General features: G+C 44.5%; 1 protein-coding gene across 1 annotated transcript in view; it reads right to left on the reverse strand.

Moving 5' to 3' along the window:
• Positions 1–19477, reverse strand: part of BROX (BRO1 domain and CAAX motif containing) — a 56251-nt gene that overhangs the window by 26730 nt on the left and 10044 nt on the right. The window contains exons 2-4 of the mRNA XM_082249273.1: positions 10234–10371; positions 4374–4480; positions 1072–1168 (exon numbers count right to left, since the gene is read on the reverse strand). Coding sequence (XP_082105399.1) covers positions 1072–1168; positions 4374–4480; positions 10234–10334 — 305 coding nt within the window. The 5' untranslated portion in view covers positions 10335–10371. The remainder of the gene's footprint in view (positions 1–1071; positions 1169–4373; positions 4481–10233; positions 10372–19477) is intronic.

Below are 19477 nucleotides of genomic sequence, written 5' to 3' on the forward strand. Positions count from 1 at the left end.
GGGGGTATGATTAGGGGACAGATGAGGGGGGTGCCTAATGGGAAGGAGCGGAATCCGGGGGTCTGACCGTCCCATGGAGGGGCCCAAGTCTACCCCTTGCCATTGAAATACGGGGGCTTTCAGCCAGGAGGAATGTCGAGACCCCGGTCGTATGCGACCTTGAAAGGCCTTTAACTTGCAGGCCAGCCCCCGTCTGGTGGGGCTATGTAGCGGCCGAGCTGAGGTCTGCGTGCACTCGCTGGTAAGACTTGGGTGACCACTGGATCTAGATTATCCAGCCCGTTGCCCAGTCTGGCAGTTGATTGCAAATCTCACAGGAAAAACCAGGCGAAAAAAAATAAAAAATCTATCCTAGCTAGGTCTAGGAACTAGGTCCTTACTGCTGACTAGGCAGAAAAAAAACTGAGTACCTATAGCAGAGAGAGGGAGCATATCCCCTGAGACTGCCCATAGGCGTAGCCAGACTTTTTCTGCCTAGTGTCCTACTCCTGTAGGGGGCAGTATAAGCCAATGGTTAAGAAGATCAGGAGCGGTGTCTGTCAATGAACGAAAGAGAAAAAAGGTATTTATGTTTTTTTTTTTTTTTTTTTTATATCTAAACAAAAAATGTTTTGCCTGTAATTTATATTTTAAACTGAAGAGGTTGTTTTACAAGATGAAAATTTACAATCACCTTAAGTAGAGAAATCCTAAAACCTCTGTCAGCTTGTTATTATTGTCTGTTCCCATGTTGCAGATTTTCCCCTCACTTCCCGTCTGTAAAAGGTTGTCCCCAGAACAGAAAGTGAAGGAAAATAGAGCCCCGGAGAGCAGCAAAAACTTGATAGGGCTTCCAGTCCCTCACTGCTCTATCCAAAACTAAACAAATATTTTGACTGTAGATACACTTTACCAACAATTTATACCAATATTACATTTGTCAGTGCAACGTAGCAGCATGGATAAAATCTTATGATTCACAGACCATCGGGCAAGCAATAGTCAATCAAGTAGGGCATTTAAAATAACAAAACAGTCCTCTTGCTATGGACCCAGCAGACACTTCTTACATTCCATGTTTTGATGGAGTACCTCGGAACGTTGCCCTGCAGGGTGTCTGTCCACTTGAAGTTCTGGATGTATCGCAGCTTGTTGTCTTGTGTTCCACCATCCAGTGAATTAATAAAACCTAATATTCAGAAGGAAGGCATCAGGCGATGAAATCAGTAACTGAGCACTAAGATGACCAGTAACCCTAAGGCTGACCTCACACCTAAGTATTGCATATTTTTAGAGGGACAGTTACACAAGGTGTGTTGTGGTGTCATTCATTTAGACACACAAGTACAGTACCCTGTTGTGCACTACAGAAATATTTTACATTAGCAGCAATTCTATCTTAACTGGCTGCCACAATACATGTCAACTCAAGCAACACCGACACTATTCCAGAATTCTAAATTCACCAGATTGTAAAATTATCCCCTTATACTCTTTACATACCTAAATATAGATCGGTTTTTGAAACCTGACACAAAACATTCTATTTCTTCACAGCTCTGTCCTTTCTTCTTATTAGGATGGGCAGCCATGAGGATGAGTGCCCCTAGTGCAGTGGTCTGCAAACTGTGGCCCTTGCTTGCCTTTATCTGGCCCTTGGGGCACTATTCCACAAACTGACACCAATGATGGGGCAACATTGCCCCGACTGACACCATCAATGAGGCATTCATCTCCTTATTGATATCAACATTGGGGCACTATTTATACCATTAAAACCAATGATGGGGCATTGATGCTGGGGCATTTTCTACTCCCACTGGCCATAGTCCAAGCCCCCTTAAAGCCTTAAGGACAGTAATCTGGCCCTTTGCTTGGAAAGTTTGGAGACCCCTGTCCTCTGTCCTTCAGAGCCCCACACATGCGCAGCTCTTTCTCTTTTCACTGCAAATGACCTCAACAAGTGCAACTCTCTGTCTCCCGTTGCAACCGCTGAACTTCTCTGCTTGGCAGAGAGCACAATGCGCATGTTTGAGGCTTGGAAGGAGGAGGACGGTATTCTCTGTACTCCTAGGGGGTGCTCGCTCTAATCTATCCTGGAGAGAGAAAAGGATATAGCTGTGAAAATATCAGAAGTGTTTGGGGCAGGCTTCACTTCACAATTGGTCTACAGGTATGGGAGGAGCATAAAAGTATGTTTTAAAATTTGCATTATATTAAAAAGTTAAAAAGGATGGAATAGTGTTCATGGACTGTATAGCATATTTTTTTTAAGGTGAACTAACCCTTCAAACAACAAAAATAATCATTTAAAAAACAAAGACAATAGTACAATAGTTTGGCGGCGTCAAATGCCTTGCGCACACGCAATAATGGCAACAGCTGAGGGTGACGTCCGATGCCATATTATGTGACATACCATTATATATCACTATATCATTTATAGGTAAATTTGCTCCAGGGAATATCCGATTGCCTCTTGGGGGGGGATCAGGAAGGAATTTTTCCCCTGCTGTAGCAAATTGGATCATGCCTTGCTTGGGTTTTTCACCTTCCTCTGGATCAACTATGGGTATAGGATTGGGTCTATGGGATTGTATGGTTGTGTTTTTTTTATTGGTTGAGCTAGATTGTCTTTTTTCACCCTGACAATCTACGCAAGATCAATTAAATAGCAGGAAGGAGGATTTTTCATAACTTTTCATGCAGAAGACAAATACAGTGGGTGAGTGAAAGTATGCCAGGCGAAAGGGGTGAAGCTCTGACCTCACATCCCCACAACTCACCGTGGACTAAATTACACTTTCTCTAACAGATGTAGGGGAGGCTTAGGAGTTTTAAAATACGAAGAACACTAACCATTTAGGAAGGCATTTCTGTGGGGTGGCTTCTAACAAAGAACAGTAGGATGCAATCAACACACTCATATGTATAAAGTCAAATATCTCAAGTTTTATATAGATACACATTTTACATTCATATGTGTGCAAATTTGTGGCCTTTAACCCTTATGTGCTCACTCAAAATTTAGTAGCATCATCATTAGCTTAACCAAACTCTAATGACTAATGTCTCCACCTAAATACATATTTCATTTGGCACACTATAAAAAAAAAAAAAAAAAAAAAAAAAAAGAGAAGATTTTCTTTTTAAACACTTCCCTACCGGGCACTTAAACCACCCTCCTGCCCAGGCCAATTTTCAGCTTTCAGCGCTGTCGCACTTTGAATGACAATTGCACGGTCATGCAACACTGTAGCCAAATTACATTTTTATAATTTTTTTCAAACAAATAGAGCTTTCTTTTGGTGGTATTTAAGCACTACTGGGGTTTTTAATTTTTTGCGGAGCAAAAAAAAAAAAAAGACCGTTTTTATAGTTTGTTATAAAATTTTGCAAACAGGTAATTTTTCTCCTTCATTGATGTGCGCTGATGAGACGGCACTGATGGGCCCTGATAGGCAGATAGGCTGCACTGATAAGGCAGCACTGATGGGCACTGGTAGGTGCCGCTGAAGGGCACTAATAGGCGGCACTCATGGGCACTGATTGGTACTAATAGCTGGCACTGATGGGCAATGATAGGCACTGGTAAGGGACACATGATGGGGCACTGGTGAGCACTGATAGGCGACACTGGTAGGTGGCGCTGGTGGGCACTGGTAGGTGGCGCTGGTAGGCACAAATAATCCCTCTCCTCTGTGGACGGATGTCCCTCTAACAGCAGCCGCCGATAGTGGTTTTATTTCTCTTCACACTGACAGCGTGAGGAAAAAAAAAAAAAAAACAGCTAATCGCCGGGTGCCGTTTACTTTACATGATCAGCTGTCATTTTCTGACAGCTGATCACGTGGTAAGGGGGCGGGATAGCCCCCGATCTCCGATCAGGCGAGTCTCATGGACTCGCCGATCAAAGAGCGAGCCGGGCACGCTCTGCAGGGAGCACAAAGGCCGCTCGTTGCCGAGAGGACATCATTGTACGCCCTCCAGGAAATTCAGGTCCACGCTGTAGCCGTCATTCCGCTATAGCGTGGACGTCAAGTAGTTAAAAGGCTGACAACTGGATATTTTTTAACCAATCTATAAAAGTTTTATTCTATAATTGTATAAGACAATTACAGTATTAAACAGAGGCACACTACATTGGCCCTTAAAAGCTGAAACCATTTTTTTTTTCTGACTGAAGCTTTTAGCTTGGACATGACCATATGTCATAGCCATTCAGATTGGTTCCCCATTATTAGTGGGGACAAATACTGGCAGTAGCAGCCAAATGTGTTGGCTCGCAGCTGTTAAATAGTAGGAACTTCATTACCATATCCTTGGCACAGTGCATCATGCTGAGAAATATTAGAGACTGTGGGCAGCAAGGGGATAATCCAGCAGTTACATACCGAGCAGCAAGGAGAAATAGGCATCTGCTGCATTCTTCATCATATCAGGGTTACAGGTAGCATCTGTAAAAAGTTCCAGCAGACGTGCTCTTGTACTTCTGAGATCACTAGGGCAAGAGACGAAAACAGAAGATAAATTCACACAGATTCCAGTATTGTTAAAGAGGAGCTCTAGTCTAAAGACTCTAGAACTTGGATATCCAGATCAACCCCAGTATATTCACACATGGTAAAAGAGATGCTTCAACCTAAAACAGAATTCCTTTTCTTAATTGTTTGCATACAATGGTGAAGGGACAGATTATCTGCTGTGTCTGTGCTGGGGGGTCCCCCCCCCCACTTCCTGTCCCAATGACAGATTGGGGCTGATTTACTAAAAAGGTAAATAGACTGTGCAGTTGCTCCAGAGCTTTGTAAATGAGCTAAAGCTTCACTTTTCAAAGAATACCCAATCACATGCCAGGAAAATATTTAAAAAAATGCATTTTTGCCTGCACATGATTGGATGATTGGATGATGGAAGTCAGCAGAGCATTCTCTCATTTACTAAACTCTGGAACAACTGGACTAAGCTTTGGAGAAACTGCACTTTCAAAGTGCACTGTATTTGCCTTTAGTAAATCAACCCGTGTCACAGAGAAATCTCCAACCCTGATCGAGGTCCTCTTCTCCAGGTGATTGTTCCCTAAAAATTAATTCTCCTAGGACCCTCCATCCAGCAATCCCAGCTGTGAAGTCATGATGTACAGAACAGAACCAGCAGTCCTGCATTGTAACTGAATAAGCTAAGAACCTGCCCACAACCAGGAGCATAGGAAGGAAAGGAAGAGAGCTGGAAAAAAAAAAAAAAAGCATTTAACACTTGTGTAGCAGGATTCCCAGCCATTGTGCTGGATGTGGGTCTGCCAGGGTTACCGCTAGCAACAACAGCACATTTAAGCATGTTCAAGTGTGAGCACCGAGACAGGAAACAGTCCGGAATCTTTGGTTTTTGTATTTATCTTAGGAACTTGGATGGGAGAAGGGAACGAGTGGGATACTCCTCTGGCTCGACTATACACAATAGAATGGGACTCTGAGAAAAATGCCTCTTGACGCTGACTTAGCGCTGGCTGAATGCCGGTCAACGCCGTTGGCGCGAGTGAACTCTATCTTTTGTCTGTGGACTTGAACTGACTTGACACTTCCTTGTGACTCAAAAGTCCTTTGTACTGCTCCCTTTAGCCTTCCTGGCTTAGGTAGCTACTTGTAAACACTGCTGCAACTCTTAAAGCGTTAGTATACTGGAAAAAAAAAAAAAAAAAAAAACAACCCTGCAAGACAAAGGCATAATGAGCGAGTATGCATCGCATACTCGCTCATTATGAAAAACTTACCTTAGAATGAAGCCTCGACACGGACCCCCGGTCACCGCTGTGGGAGCGGACACGATCCCTCGGCGTCTCTTCCGGGTTCGGCGGCTCCGGCGCTGCGAGTGGCTGGAGCCGCGAGACGTCACTCCCGCGCACGCGTGCAGGGGATTAACTTTCCGGCAAGGAACTCTGAAGGTCCGCCGGACCTTCAGAACGCATGCGCCGCTAGCGTCAGCGGCTGCATGCAGTGCAAATATCTTCTAAACCGTGCAGGTTTAGGAGATATTAATTGTTCCTACAGGTAAGCCTTATTATAGGCTTGCCTGTAAGTAAAAGTAAAATTGGTATACTACCGCTTTATCACTTCAGGGCCCGCACCGTCACCCTCTCTCACAGAAATCTCTTTAGGGCTTAAACTCAGGCACCCCCTTTCTAAGCTTTCTCCTGGTTAGCGGGCTTCTGGATCCCTCTAACCTTCCGGAGTGGTCCCCTCTCCTAGGCAGACCCCTGGGCAGTTTACAGTACAGTACAGTACTCATGACTCTGCTTTCCTGGAAACTCCAACCCCAGCAGCTCCACACGGTCCACAGCACACTGGATCCCTCTCTGCAGCTCAGCTCAACCTTCTGTCCTCTAGGCCGACTGACAAGGACACCTTTCCTCACACTGACCGGAGGAGAGACAGACGTCACCCTCCTCCTGGGACTCTGCTTCCCACCAAAGACATCCTGTAATGTGCTCCCCTCAGACTTATACCCCATCCCAGGATGCATTGCGGCATATTCTGCCTTCTAGGATAGATACAAGCCCTGGTGCGCCATTGGTCCAGTTTCCTCCACTGTCCAACGAGAGCCCTCATTGAACACAGTGGGGAGACTCCCCAACTTAACAGGCACACCTGAGAACACATGACAGCCTAGCGGAACAATTAAGGCCCCCCTCATAAGCAGACAGGGCAACCCTTATACTTTTCCTAGAACCCACCTAGGAGGGTGCTACACTTGCAATGCAGGAGAAGCACTATTGCAAGAGTAGTTTTTTCCATTTCACCAAAATAAAATTACCCATGTATGCATGTGTTTATTTTAAAAATTTATTCATGAATGCAACTGTATTTGCCTGCATTTCAGTCTATTGTAATCATCTGTACAGCAACATGAAGACAAGGAGAGGGAAGGACAGCACTAGGAGCCAATCAGGTGTTCTGTATGCAGATATGCTGGCAAGGAACATGCTGACTGGAGCAGAGAGATTACCTCTTCAATCTGTTGTTGCTCCTTTATTATTCAATTACAGACTGGAGATGACTAATCCTTTCTGCTGAGCACACAGATATAAGCAGCCTCATGGAAGTGGGTCTTCTATCATGGGGTTGCATATATGCGCAACTGTGTTTGTGTTGGGAGTGCTCTTGCACAGCATGCTCTCAGCACAGAGACTGCGCTGTCACTGAAAGCTCCTTTCATGTCTAATATGTACTCTGGTTTTTTACGATAAGGCCATTGATCACTCTGGGGGATGCATCTGCTTGTGGACATTTATTTTGATATTGTTTATGTATTTACATGGCGTTTAAAACTCTGCAATTAAAATTATCGAAAAGAGAAAAGGAAATCAGGCCAGCAGGCTGTGCAGTGTGGCAGAGCTGTGGAAATCTCAGGGCTGGCAGGACCAGGATATCAATCCCTTGGCAGGTAAAATAGCTCCCATATGTGTATTTCAATGGTGTATGAAGCAGTTTTCCTGGGGTTCAGGTACAAGAGAACCTGTCAAAAACTGAACAGAATTTTCTAACATACAGTCAGGTCCATAAATATTTAGACATCGACACAATTCTAATCTTTTTGGCTCTATACACCACCACAATGGATTTGAAATGAAACAAACAAGATGTGCTTTAACTGCAGACTTTTAGCTTTAGTTTGAGGGTATTTACATCCAAATCAGGTGCACGGTGTAGGAATTACAACAGTTTGTATATGTGCCTCCCACTTTTAAGGGACCAAAAGTAATGGGACAGATTAACAATCATAAATCAAACTTTCACTTTTTAATACTTGGTTGCAAATCCTTTGCAGTCAATTACAGCCTGAAGTCTGGAATGCATAGACATCACCAGATGCTGGGTTTCATCCCTGGTGATGCTCTGCCAGGCCTCTACTGCAACTGTCTTCAGTTCCTGCTTGTTCTTGGGGCATTTTCCCTTCAGTTTTGTCTTCAGCAAGTGAAATGCATGCTCAATCGGATTCAGGTCAGGTGATTGACTTGGCCATTGCATAACATTCAACTTCTTTCCCTTAAACTCTTTGGTTGCTTTCGCAGTATGCTTTGGGTCATTGTCCATCTGCACTGTGAAGCGCCGTCCAATGAGTTCTGAAGCATTTGGCTGAATATGAGCAGATAATATTGCCCGAAACACTTCAGAATTCATCCTGCTGCTTTTGTCAGCAGTCACATCATCAATAAATACAAGAGAACCAGTTCCATTGGCAGCCATACATGCCCACGCCATGACACTACCACCACCATGCTTCACTGATGAGGGGGTATGCTTTGGATCATGAGCAGTTCCTTTCCTTCTCCATACTCTTCTCTTCCCATCACTCTGGTACAAGTTGATCTTGGTCTCATCTGTCCATAGGATGTTGTTCCAGAACTGTGAAGGCTTTTTTAGATGTTGTTTGGCAAACTCTAATCTGGCCTTCCTGTTTTTGAGGCTCAGCAATGGTTTATATCTTGTGGTGAACCCTCTGTAGTCACTCTGGTGAAGTCTTCTCTTGATTGTTGACTTTGACACACATACACCTACCTCCTGGAGAGTGTTCTTGATCTGGCCAACTGTTGTGAAGGGTGTTTTCTTCACCAGGGAAAGAATTCTTCGGTCATCCACCACAGTTGTTTTCCGTGATCTTCCGGGTCTTTTGGTGTTGCTGAGCTCACTGGTGCATTCTTTCTTTTTAAGGATGTTCCTAACAGTTGATTTGGCCACACCTTATGTTTTTGCTATCTCTCTGATGGGTTTGTTTTGTTTTTTCTGCCTAATGATGGCTTGCTTCACTGATAGTGACAGCTCTTTGGATCTCATATTGAGAGTTGAAAGCAACAGATTCCAAATGCAAATAGCACACTTGAAATGAACTCTGGACCTTTTATCTGCTCCTTGTAAATGGGATAATGAGGGAATAACACACACCTAGCCATGGAACAGCTGAGCCGCCAATTGTCCCATTACATTTGGTCCCTTAAAAAGTGTGAGGCACATATACAAACTGTTGTAATTCCTACACCGTTCACCTGATTTGGATGTAAATACCCTCAAATTAAAGCTGAAAGTCTGCAGTTAACCGGTTGCCGACCGCCGCACGACTATATACTGCGGCGGTCAGCCCCGGCCAGGCAGAGTGACGTATCGGTACGTCACTCGCCTGTCACTGACTTGCGAGCCTATCGCGGGCGGGCGCGCGCCCGCCGAGGCGCGCGCCCGCCGCGGCTCGTTCACAGGCAAGTCAGTGCGTGTGACCGGCGGACTCGATGTCCGCCAGTCACACTGCGATCGCTCCTGTGAAGGGAGAAAGACAGAGCAGCTTGTGTAAACAAGCTGCCTGTCAGTTCTCCCTGTGTAAAAGTGAAGATCTGTCCGTTCTACTATGTAGAACGGTTGATCTTTGCTTTTACACCAATAGGAATGTCCCTACACAGTTAGAATCACGCCCCTAGGACACACTTAACCCCTCCCTGTCCAATAAAGTTAACCCCTTCCCTGCCAGTGTCATTTTTGCAGTAACAGTGCATATGTATAGCACTGATTACTGCAGTAATGTCACTGGTACCCCCAAAAGTGTCAAAAATGTCAGTCAAGGGTCCGATCTGTCCGCCGCAATGTCGCAGTACCGAAAAAAAAAAAAAAATCGCAGATCGCCGCCATTACGCGTTAAAAAAAAAAACACCAAAAATGACAAAAATCTTTCTCTTTGTTAGTAAACGCGATAACTTTTGCGCAAACCAATCAAAATACGCTTTTTGCGATTTTTTTTTACCAAACATAGGTAGCATAAAACAAATTGGCCGAAAAATGTTAAAAAATTTTGATTTTTACTTTTTTTTTGGGGGAATTTCATATAAAAAAATGTGAAAAATATTGTTATTTTTGCAAAATTTACGCTCTTTTTTTGTTTATAGCGCGTGATCAAAAAATCGCACAGGTGATCAAATACCACCAAAAGAAAGCTCTGTTTGTGGGAAAAAAAGGACGTCAAATTCGTTTAGGTACAGCGTCGCACGACCGCGCAATTGTCCGTTAAAGTCACGCAGTAAAAAATCGCAAAAAAACCCCTGGTCCTTTAGCAGCCAAATCCTCCGGGGCTTAAGTGGTTAAAGCACATCTTGTTTGTTTCATTTCAAATCCATTGTGGTGGTGTATAGAGCCAAAAAGATTAGAATTGTGTTGATGTCCCAATATTTATGGACCTGACTAACTCATCTATGAGAAGATCATCAAAAAATCCTACCTGCAGATCTTCGATGCTGCTTGGGTGGAAGCCACTCCATAGAAATTAAATGACACCGGGGCGGTTGCCTTTAAGGGATTGCGGTGGAACCAGTGCGTCATCCTGGCAGAATATTTTCTTTACCAGACTCTGTATCTCCTGCAGGGAGTGAAAACAATTGTCAAAATGCTTGGTGTTTGAAATACATTTGCAGAGTTTTATGCTAAGCATTGTGGTCAAGGGCCCCAACATGGGAAAAATATGAAGAAAATTTCACAAGCATGACACCATTTTTTCACATTTCTTTCAGCATACAGTGTATTTAAAGCCCTAACGTCTTTATGTTTCGGATAGAGTAGGGAATAGTTAAAACCCCTGTCTAGCGTTTGTTTTTTTTTTTTACCTGTCACCCACTGGGAAATCTCTTTAAAGTATGAGCATTTCTGGCTGTCATCAGCACAGGTCTTCCCTTCACTTCCTGTTCTGATGACAACTGTACAATTTTCAATTGAACCTCACCTTCTGTCACAGAGACAATGGGCACAAAACCAAATTAATCCTTACTTAAGCCGGCCATACATGGATCGAAATTCAACCGGTTTAGCAGGGACTGGCTGAGATTTGATCCATCTATGGGCAGGCTGACTGTACCCAAGTTGATCCATCAATCAACTTGGGTACCACCAGCCTGTTGGATTTTCTACATTTGATCACTGCCGGTGGCTATAGCCGCCAGCAGTAATCAACGTGTTCTGCTGACCGGGAGGCATTTCCCTATCAACACTGACTGTGTTGATGGGGCAATCAAGCTATTTTCTTTCCTTCCAAAAATCAAATCATCAAATTACCAGAAGTGTCCCCACTGGAAGATTTCTTCTCTATTCCTGTACTAAGAAAAGCTCAAAACTTTAGGGTCTCTGAACTAAGCTGCAACATAATACTTAAAATAGAAGATAAAGTGAGACAGTTTGCTGACTTTAGCACAGCTGCCATCTTTTCTGCATATCATTGGAGGACACGGAGCCATTTGGCATGTCGATGGGGATTATTATCTACCATGTTCTATTATGCTGCTCCCACTCCTATCTCAGATTCAAATTGCATTCAGAAATATTCAGCATGAAAACTGAAAGAGACACACACTGCTATGGAGCATTCAATCATCCCATTGTGGGTGAAGGGCGTTTGCTCTACAGTGGGCAGGAGTGACGACGATGTTCAGAGCTCATACGCTATCTACATGGACGTACAATGTCAATACTGTATTTCCTGGCCTCTTGTTCCTTGGGAAAATTATTATAAATTCAAGACAAAGATGCATTGATAAGAGCAGACAAAAACCCCTTCTGGACCTGGGTTTTTTTTTTTTGAGGCCCTGATCATTCTGGTTAAAGACTTCAGGTTTTTTATTTCCGTAAGTACTTGGGTACAGTATAGCAGTCCATCACGCCATCCCTTGACAGAAGAAGAGTGCAAAGCAGCACCACTTTGTCAAGAGATCATGGTTGAATGACGACACTTACCGCTTGGGTTTTTAAAGGGTAAGTTCAACTTTTACACGTAAAAATAAAAAAATAAAAGTGCCCCCCCCCCCCCCCCACCAAGGAGCCTGCCGCACATAGCAATGATCAGCAGATACCAGGTCACCAGAACTAGTGTCCTGTCCCTATTGGAGGATTTTCCCTCTATTACTTTTCTGGGGACAACCCAAAGGGCTCTTTCACACGGGCGATCCGATCAGATCCGCCTGTCAGTTTTTTTAGGAGGATCTGATTGGATCCTCCATGCAGCTCTATGGGGCGGCAGATGTGTCCATAGTTGACCTCTGTCTGGGGAGAATTTCCTATCTCCTCTATTTTTGCATATTCAATACTTTAAATACACACTGGAAATCTTTGTTATATTGGTCTAATAAGCGCAAATAAATACATGTTGATCCTGCCAGAAATTTTTGGAGCCCTCTCTGACTCTGCTGTTATTAGTTCTCTCAATGGACTACAGAACCCCTCCCCCTCTGTTATATAGATGAGGACGGGGTGTGTTCTGTAGTCCGATCACATTTCCTGTCCTAGAGTGACAACACATACAGTTTAATAAGTGAATGTCACCACCCCAGGACAGGAAGTATGTTACTGGCAGGATTACCAGGTGAAATGTAAATGAATGCAGCCATCACATCTAAGGAATGCGAACCTGCAAGATATTTCACTTTTTTTTAATAAACTGATATTTCATCTTTTACTCTTCGGCCTTGTGTTTTTTTTTTTTTTTTTTTTTGTCTTGGTGAGCACTAATTATCCCACTGCTGTTTGTGGTGCTTCTTTCACTGGGACCGTTTATGGGACAGCTGCCCCCTTGACATAAGACTCATGGCTATTCCCACATGTATATACACAATTTTTATTGTCTTTATCAGTCAGCTCCTTGGGTTTTTTCTTTGTTAGTCAGCTCTCAGGCTACGTTCACATGTTAGCTTAGCGGACCGTGGGCAGAATCACCGCGGTTCTGCCCGCGATCCGTAAATCATTGCAAATCACGGGACGCCTGTGCGTTGCCGTTGATTTGCAATGGTACCCCAAACGATGTGCGATGTTGCCACGATTTCTGCCTGCCGAATCGCGGTAACATCGCGCAAACAAAATCGAGGGTCGCGTGACGCCCCAAAGAAGCTCTTGTACCTTTTTTGGGCGTCATGTGACCCGCGATTTTGCTTGCGCGATGTTACCACGATTCGGCAGGCAGAAATAGCGGCAACATCGCACAGCGTTTGGGGTGCCATTGCAAATCAACGGCAACGCACAGGCGTCCCGCAATTTGCAATGATTTCCGAATCGCGGGCAGAATCGCGGTGATTCTGCCCACAGTCCGCTACGCTAACATGTGAACGTAGCCTAAGCGCCAGGTTTTTTTTTTCTGTATTTTTTTAGTGAAAGCATATCCTATGTAATGTGTAGTACAGGCTAGTAAATGCATCTAGTAAAATATTAATCAAGTGACATCATTTGTCGGTCTGTCCCGCCCAGTCCGGACTGGTTGAACCTGTTGCTTATACACTCGCAGGTCTCTGATAAGGTGTGGCAGACACAGAGGTGACAATGTGCCCCGCTCACATGACTCTACAAAACACACAATCATTGCTCAGCTAATGTTACCCCACTGATCACCGCTAATTACTGACCTCACTCTACACATTACAGGGGAACTCCAGGCAAAAAATTAGTTTTAACATGAGGAGTAGCATAGGGAAGGATTGAAACCTCTGTCAGGTTTTTATTGCCGCGTGTCCCCGATGGTAAATTTCCCCACTTCCTGTCCTGTCCCTTGTCCATTCTTGTCCCCGTTACCCCTTTCACACGGGCTTTCCGATCTGGTCAGTTTTTCAGGCGGACCTGATCGGATCCTCCATGCAGCCCTATGGAGCGGCGGATGTCAGCAGAGACATGTCCGCTGACACCCGCTGCTATCCGATCCAATCCTGTCCGTGAAATCCGGACGGATGCAAACCCTATTTTCCATCCGTCTGGAGGATCGGATAAGATCCAATGAAAATGGACAGGTGGTCAGTTATCATCCGATCTCCCCATAGAGGAGAGAGGGGATCTGACAGCTCGGTCTCTATACACAGAGCGGAGACAGAGCTGTCATTCGCCTGCTCAGCGGGGATCGGCGGATCGATCCCCACTCAGCAGAACGGACTCCGTCGGGCACACCGCCCGTGTGAAAGGAGCCATTTTTAAAAATGTTTGGGTCAGAGCCCCACTTTAAAGATGTACTCCTGAAATAAAATATATCCAAGCTGAAACTTTGGTTGAGTGAGAATTTTAAAACACCTGTCAGAATTGACTGCTGTCCGTGTCACTCACCCTCTTTCCTGGTGACCATAGGATGGAAAGGGATAGGAAATCCACAATTATACAGTTGTCACCAAAACAAAATTGGGAAGAAATATATATATATATTTTTTTTTTTTTTAAAGGACAGGAAGTGAAGGGAAATCTCTGCAATCTCCCGTATTCTATCCAAAACAAGGTATTAATTATAGTTAGTGGTGCACCGAAATTTCGGCAACCAAAATTTCCGGCCCGAAACTGGGCCTATCCCGTTTCCGGCCCGAAACTGGGCCTATCCCGTTTCCGGCCCGAAACTGGGCCTATCCCGTTTCCGGCCCGAAACTGGGCCTATCCCGTTTCCGGCCCGAAACTGGGCCTATCCCGTTTCCGGCCCGAAACTGGACCTATCCCGTTTCCGGCCGAAACTGGACCTATCCCATTTCAGGCCGAAACTGGACCTATCCCATTTCCGGCCGAAACTGGGCCTATCCCATTTCCGGCCGAAACTGGGCCTATCCCATTTCCGGCCGAAACTGGACCTATCCCATTTCAGGCCGAAAATGGGCCTATCCCATTTCAGGCCGAAAATGGGTCAAAGGTGCCAAAATGAATGGCCGCAGCGCAGTTTTCAAAAATCCCGCCTCTGACCGGCGGCCTGCCTCTCATTGATGTCACTAATACGACTATGTGTATGAACTAACACACCGGGTGGGCGGCGAGCGAGCGGCCGCTAATAGCTATAACTAAGTGAGCCCTTCACTTCCCGGTCAGGCAGGTATCTCCGCTGACAGGGAAGTGAAGGGCTCACTTAGTCACAGCTATTAGCAGCGGCTTGCTCGCCCACCCGGTGTGTTAGTTCATAAACATAGTCATAGCAGTGACATCAATGAGAGGCAGGCCGCCGGCCAGAGGCGGGATTTTTGAAAGGAAGGACACAGGAGGAGCAGAGAGTTTGCCTGCCTGTGACATGGAGGTGCCGCCGTGCGGGAGGAACCAAGCATGAAAATCCCACCACAAGTAAGCCGATTGCCATCATCATGGGGGGGGGGGGGCCGGGGGCCCTGAGGCGAGGTTAATTACCAATGGTATTTGTATTATGCAGAATGAGGGGGTTAATGTATTGCTACTGCTGGTCACTGATGCATTAGTGACCGACCAGTGGCAGTTAATTAACCCCTTTGTGCTGCATTAGTGCAACCAGTATCAGTGCAACCAGTGTTAATTAACACTGACACTGGTTGCACTAATGCAGCACAAAGGGGTTAATTAACTGCCACTGGTCGGTCACTAATGAATCAGTGACCAGCAGTGGCAATACATTAACCCCCTCATGCTGCATAATACAATTAAATTAACCACTTGCCAACCCGTCACAGTACATATACTGTGACAGGGTGGCAGCTACAGGTGTACATCACTGCCCGTTTCTGGCGTATGCCCCTGTTCCCATCTATTTTAAAATCATTTGGGCGAAAGAAGTCATTTTAGGTTTTCGGCCAAGGGCATCCTGAGTTTTCGGTTTTGGCCCAGAATTTTAATTTCAGTGCATCCCTAATTATAGTTAAATAAAGCAGATCCCCCCCCCCCCCCCCAATTAACTAAAGAATGCATTCAGTAAACCAGTAGTAAAATCTACCACTTTTATTTATATTTTTTAACCAAGAAGAGGTTTTACCCCCCTTCATGACCAGGCAACTTTTTGTGACAGGGCACTGTGTTAATTTAACTGACAATTGCGCGGCCCTATGATGCTGTACACAATAAAAAAGTATGTACATTTTTCCCTACAAATAGAGCTTCCTTTTGGTGGGATTTGATCACCTTTGCGGTTTTTATTTTTTGCGCTATAAACAAAATAAAAAAAATAAAAAAAAAAAATGTAAAAAAAATTAAAATTTCTTCATGAATTTAGGCCAATATGTATTCTGCTACATATTTTTGATGAAAAAAAAATCCTCTGGTGAGTTGCCAATCATCTATTATAGGAGCACTCCTGGTAGAGCATTGGGAAGACACGTGTCCAGAAGCAGTTTTTATATATTTTTGGTGTTGGGTATTGTCACATTGGACTTTTATTATTTAATTTCACATTCTTTTACACTTTAGCAATATGCACTTATATCTTGACATACGATGAGCAATGTAGATATTACTGGTCCATACTGGTCCTAATTGCATAAGAGTTAAATGTTTAAATATCAACCCACATTGTGAGCGCCAACACCTTTACTCATTGTTCTTAAGTTTCACATAAAGTGCTAGTATACGATACTAGCAGATTACGGCTTTACATTGCAGAAATGGAAAAAAAATAAATACGTCCAGTGGTTTACAAACGCTGTAACTTATATTATAAATTATACCTGTGGATACAATTTAAAAAATAAGAGTTTACTAGCACTGGCTCTGGAAGCTGGAAATCATCGAAGCAGACACCGCTACTCCAGTGATCTATACTGGTTTCCGGATCCTGTGCTGGGTGGCTGGCCTGTTGCATTCTAAATACAGGAGGTTGGCAGCTTGGCACGGGCGCCATTCAGAGAATACTTTGCATTTTTTGAATGATTGCAACACACTCTTTGATTGGACTAGGTGGAGAGGTGAGGCAGTGACTAGGTGGAGAGGCGAGGCAGTGACACCCCGGGGAGCTGCCGGTGGCACGTACTACTGGTCACAGATGTCAACATCTTATGCTCTTCTACTTGGGTAAATTCCTTGTCCTGAAAAAAATTCATACATTACCAATATGGTAATCATCAACAGTTACTGGAGTGCAAGAATGTGCAGCCAGACAGGAAACTGCTGGGATTTTTACATGGGAGCTCACCATCCGTAGAACCCTAAAGTATTTACATATTCTGGAAAATTATTAAAAGTCCAAATTTTTCCACTATTGAATAAATTATATTTTACAAACAGGAGTGCTGTTTATACTACAACATGCATTGGCAGACTCCTGAAGGGGGGAAGAAAAATTCATTTTTAAAAAGGTAGAACTTCTAAGTGCCGGTTCACACATATGCGATGCGGGAATCCTGAGAATCCACTGCAGGTTCCCGCATCGCACTCAACTCGCAGGCAGTTCACACTGCCATATGCGAATCGCTGGGGGTGTTAATACCAAGTTAACGACACCCCCAGATCATTTTGCATATCGCAGTGCGAACTGTCAGTTGGGACATGAATCGGAGTTTGAATATCCATGCGATCAGATTCTGGTGCGGGCCAAAAAAAAAAAGGGTCCTGTGTGACTTTGGTCCGAATGCGATGCAAATTCAGCCATACAATCTGTATGCTGAATTCACAATACACAGACATCGCATTTGATTTGCAGAGCAGTGCGCTGCGAATCACATGCAATGTCTGACATCACATATGTGTGAACTGGCACTAAAAAGAATTTCTAGATACTGACCCTGAATGCAAATCTATATTGAATGCAAACACAGGAAAATTAACAGGTTTGCTTTAATGCCTCCCCTCCCTAGTGGCACATACTCCTCTTTCCTTCACTCCCTTTCCAGGAAGAAGAACCTTCCCCTTTACATCCAGGTATGCAGGAGCATGCGATTTACTCCTTGTAACAGCTCTGGCACCTGATGATTGGCTCAGCTCCGTCACATGGGTTACAGGGCATGATCTCTGCCTATAAGGCTGCCTTCCTTCACTCCCAGTGGCTGAATGGAGTAGCGGAGAGCAAACACAAGATGAGCATCTACAGCATCATAGAGAGGCAATTTAGGCTTGGTTCACACCTATGCGTTTTTTAGGCTGCATTCACACCAGATTTGCTGCAATCTCTGCCCGCAATTTCAAAACACCCAGGTGTGAATGACAAATCGCACAACACACATTTCAGATGCTGTTCATTTGAAGGGGCTTCTTTCGGGCCACATGCTTCACACAATGTGGTTTGCTCGGATTGCAGTGCAATTTATTGCGTGGCTATACCGCGACGCGTTTTTAATTGCCAAATGAATCTGAAATGTGCGTTGGGTTATTCACACCTGGGCATTTTGAAATCGCGGGCAGAATCGCAGAATTGTGATTCAAAATGCCCAGGTGTAAATGCAGCCTGTTTTTTTGCAGAAATGCACTACAGTCCATTTAACATGGTTCCCTATGGGACACGTTAACATCTATGCTTTCTTCAGGTGCTGTGTTTTTTGGAAAGGGTCAGCCCTGGTTCACACTTATGGGATGCAGAAAATGCAGTGAATCCTGTGCGTTTCCCGTACCGCATTGAAATTGGACGGCGTCGATGCACACTGCTGCGGGTGCCAATGTTATCTCAATGACACCCTGAAACAGATTGCAAATGGCAGTGTGATTGCTAGAACTGCATTGGTTGTGAACACCCATGCAATGCGATTCAGGTGCGTGAAAAAAAAAAAAAAAAAAAAAAAAAAAAAAAAAGGGCCCTGCTCCAAAATGTATGGCTGAAATCACACCCCAAAGACATCGCGATGTGATGTACACAAGAATGTGGCAAGATTCCTGTGCTGTGTCTGAATCGCAGAACCACACTACTTTTTTAAAAGCAAAATTTTGCATTTTTAGTTTAACAGACTTCAATGGAGAAGCAGCAGAAAGGCTTCACTGCCGGGTTCCCTTACACTGAATGGCGGCGGCAGCACCCGAAAGACGATACGAAAATCGGCTTTGGGTGCCAACATCGCGGGAATCTTGGACAGTGAAGTTCTAATATTTAAAAGTCAGCAGCTACAGTATTTGTAGCTGCTGACTTACTTTTTTTTTATGGGGGGCAGGACTCTTTAATTCCATGGTCTGGGAACCTCTGCTTGACGCTGCAAAGAATTCCTAACCGCACCCACTGCAAACATCCCAGTGTTCCTGCTGTACAGAAAGTCTGGTAAAAATAACCCCCCCCCCCCCCCCCAGATTCACATGTGCACTGGAAGTTTTAAAGAGGCTGGTGACAACAGACAGAAAAAAGGATGCTGCTTTGGGAAGTACATTCCCAGGGACCCTGTGTGGTGCTCTCTTTATTCTGGCTGCATTGGATTACAAAGACATTAGCCTAGCTTCACACTGAGGCCGTTATGAAATCGTGCAAATTCAGCTGAACTCGCATGATTTCAAGCCGGCATTTCAGTCCGACTTCGGGGACGATTTCACAGACATTTGTTTGGGTTTCTGCACAGATGTCTGTTGAAATCTCCCCCCCCCAAATCGCTAAAAGTAGTACAGAAATTACCTTTGGGACGCTGCAAAGTCAGCGTCACACCGATTTGGATGGTGCATGTCAAATTGGAGCAATGTGAATGTAGGCTTAAGGAATTGCACTACCATTTCACTAATAAATTGGATTTGTTTGTCATCTAAAATTTCCTTTTAGCAAGAAGAAAGGAATGAGTAAGAATGCAGCCTCGGTTTGTGCGTGTCATGCGCTCTCCCATGTAGCCTGCAGTCTG

The sequence above is a fragment of the Pelophylax lessonae genome (assembly GCF_965119305.1).
Source record: "Pelophylax lessonae genome assembly, chromosome: 3".
Classification (NCBI taxonomy): domain Eukaryota; kingdom Metazoa; phylum Chordata; class Amphibia; order Anura; family Ranidae; genus Pelophylax; species Pelophylax lessonae.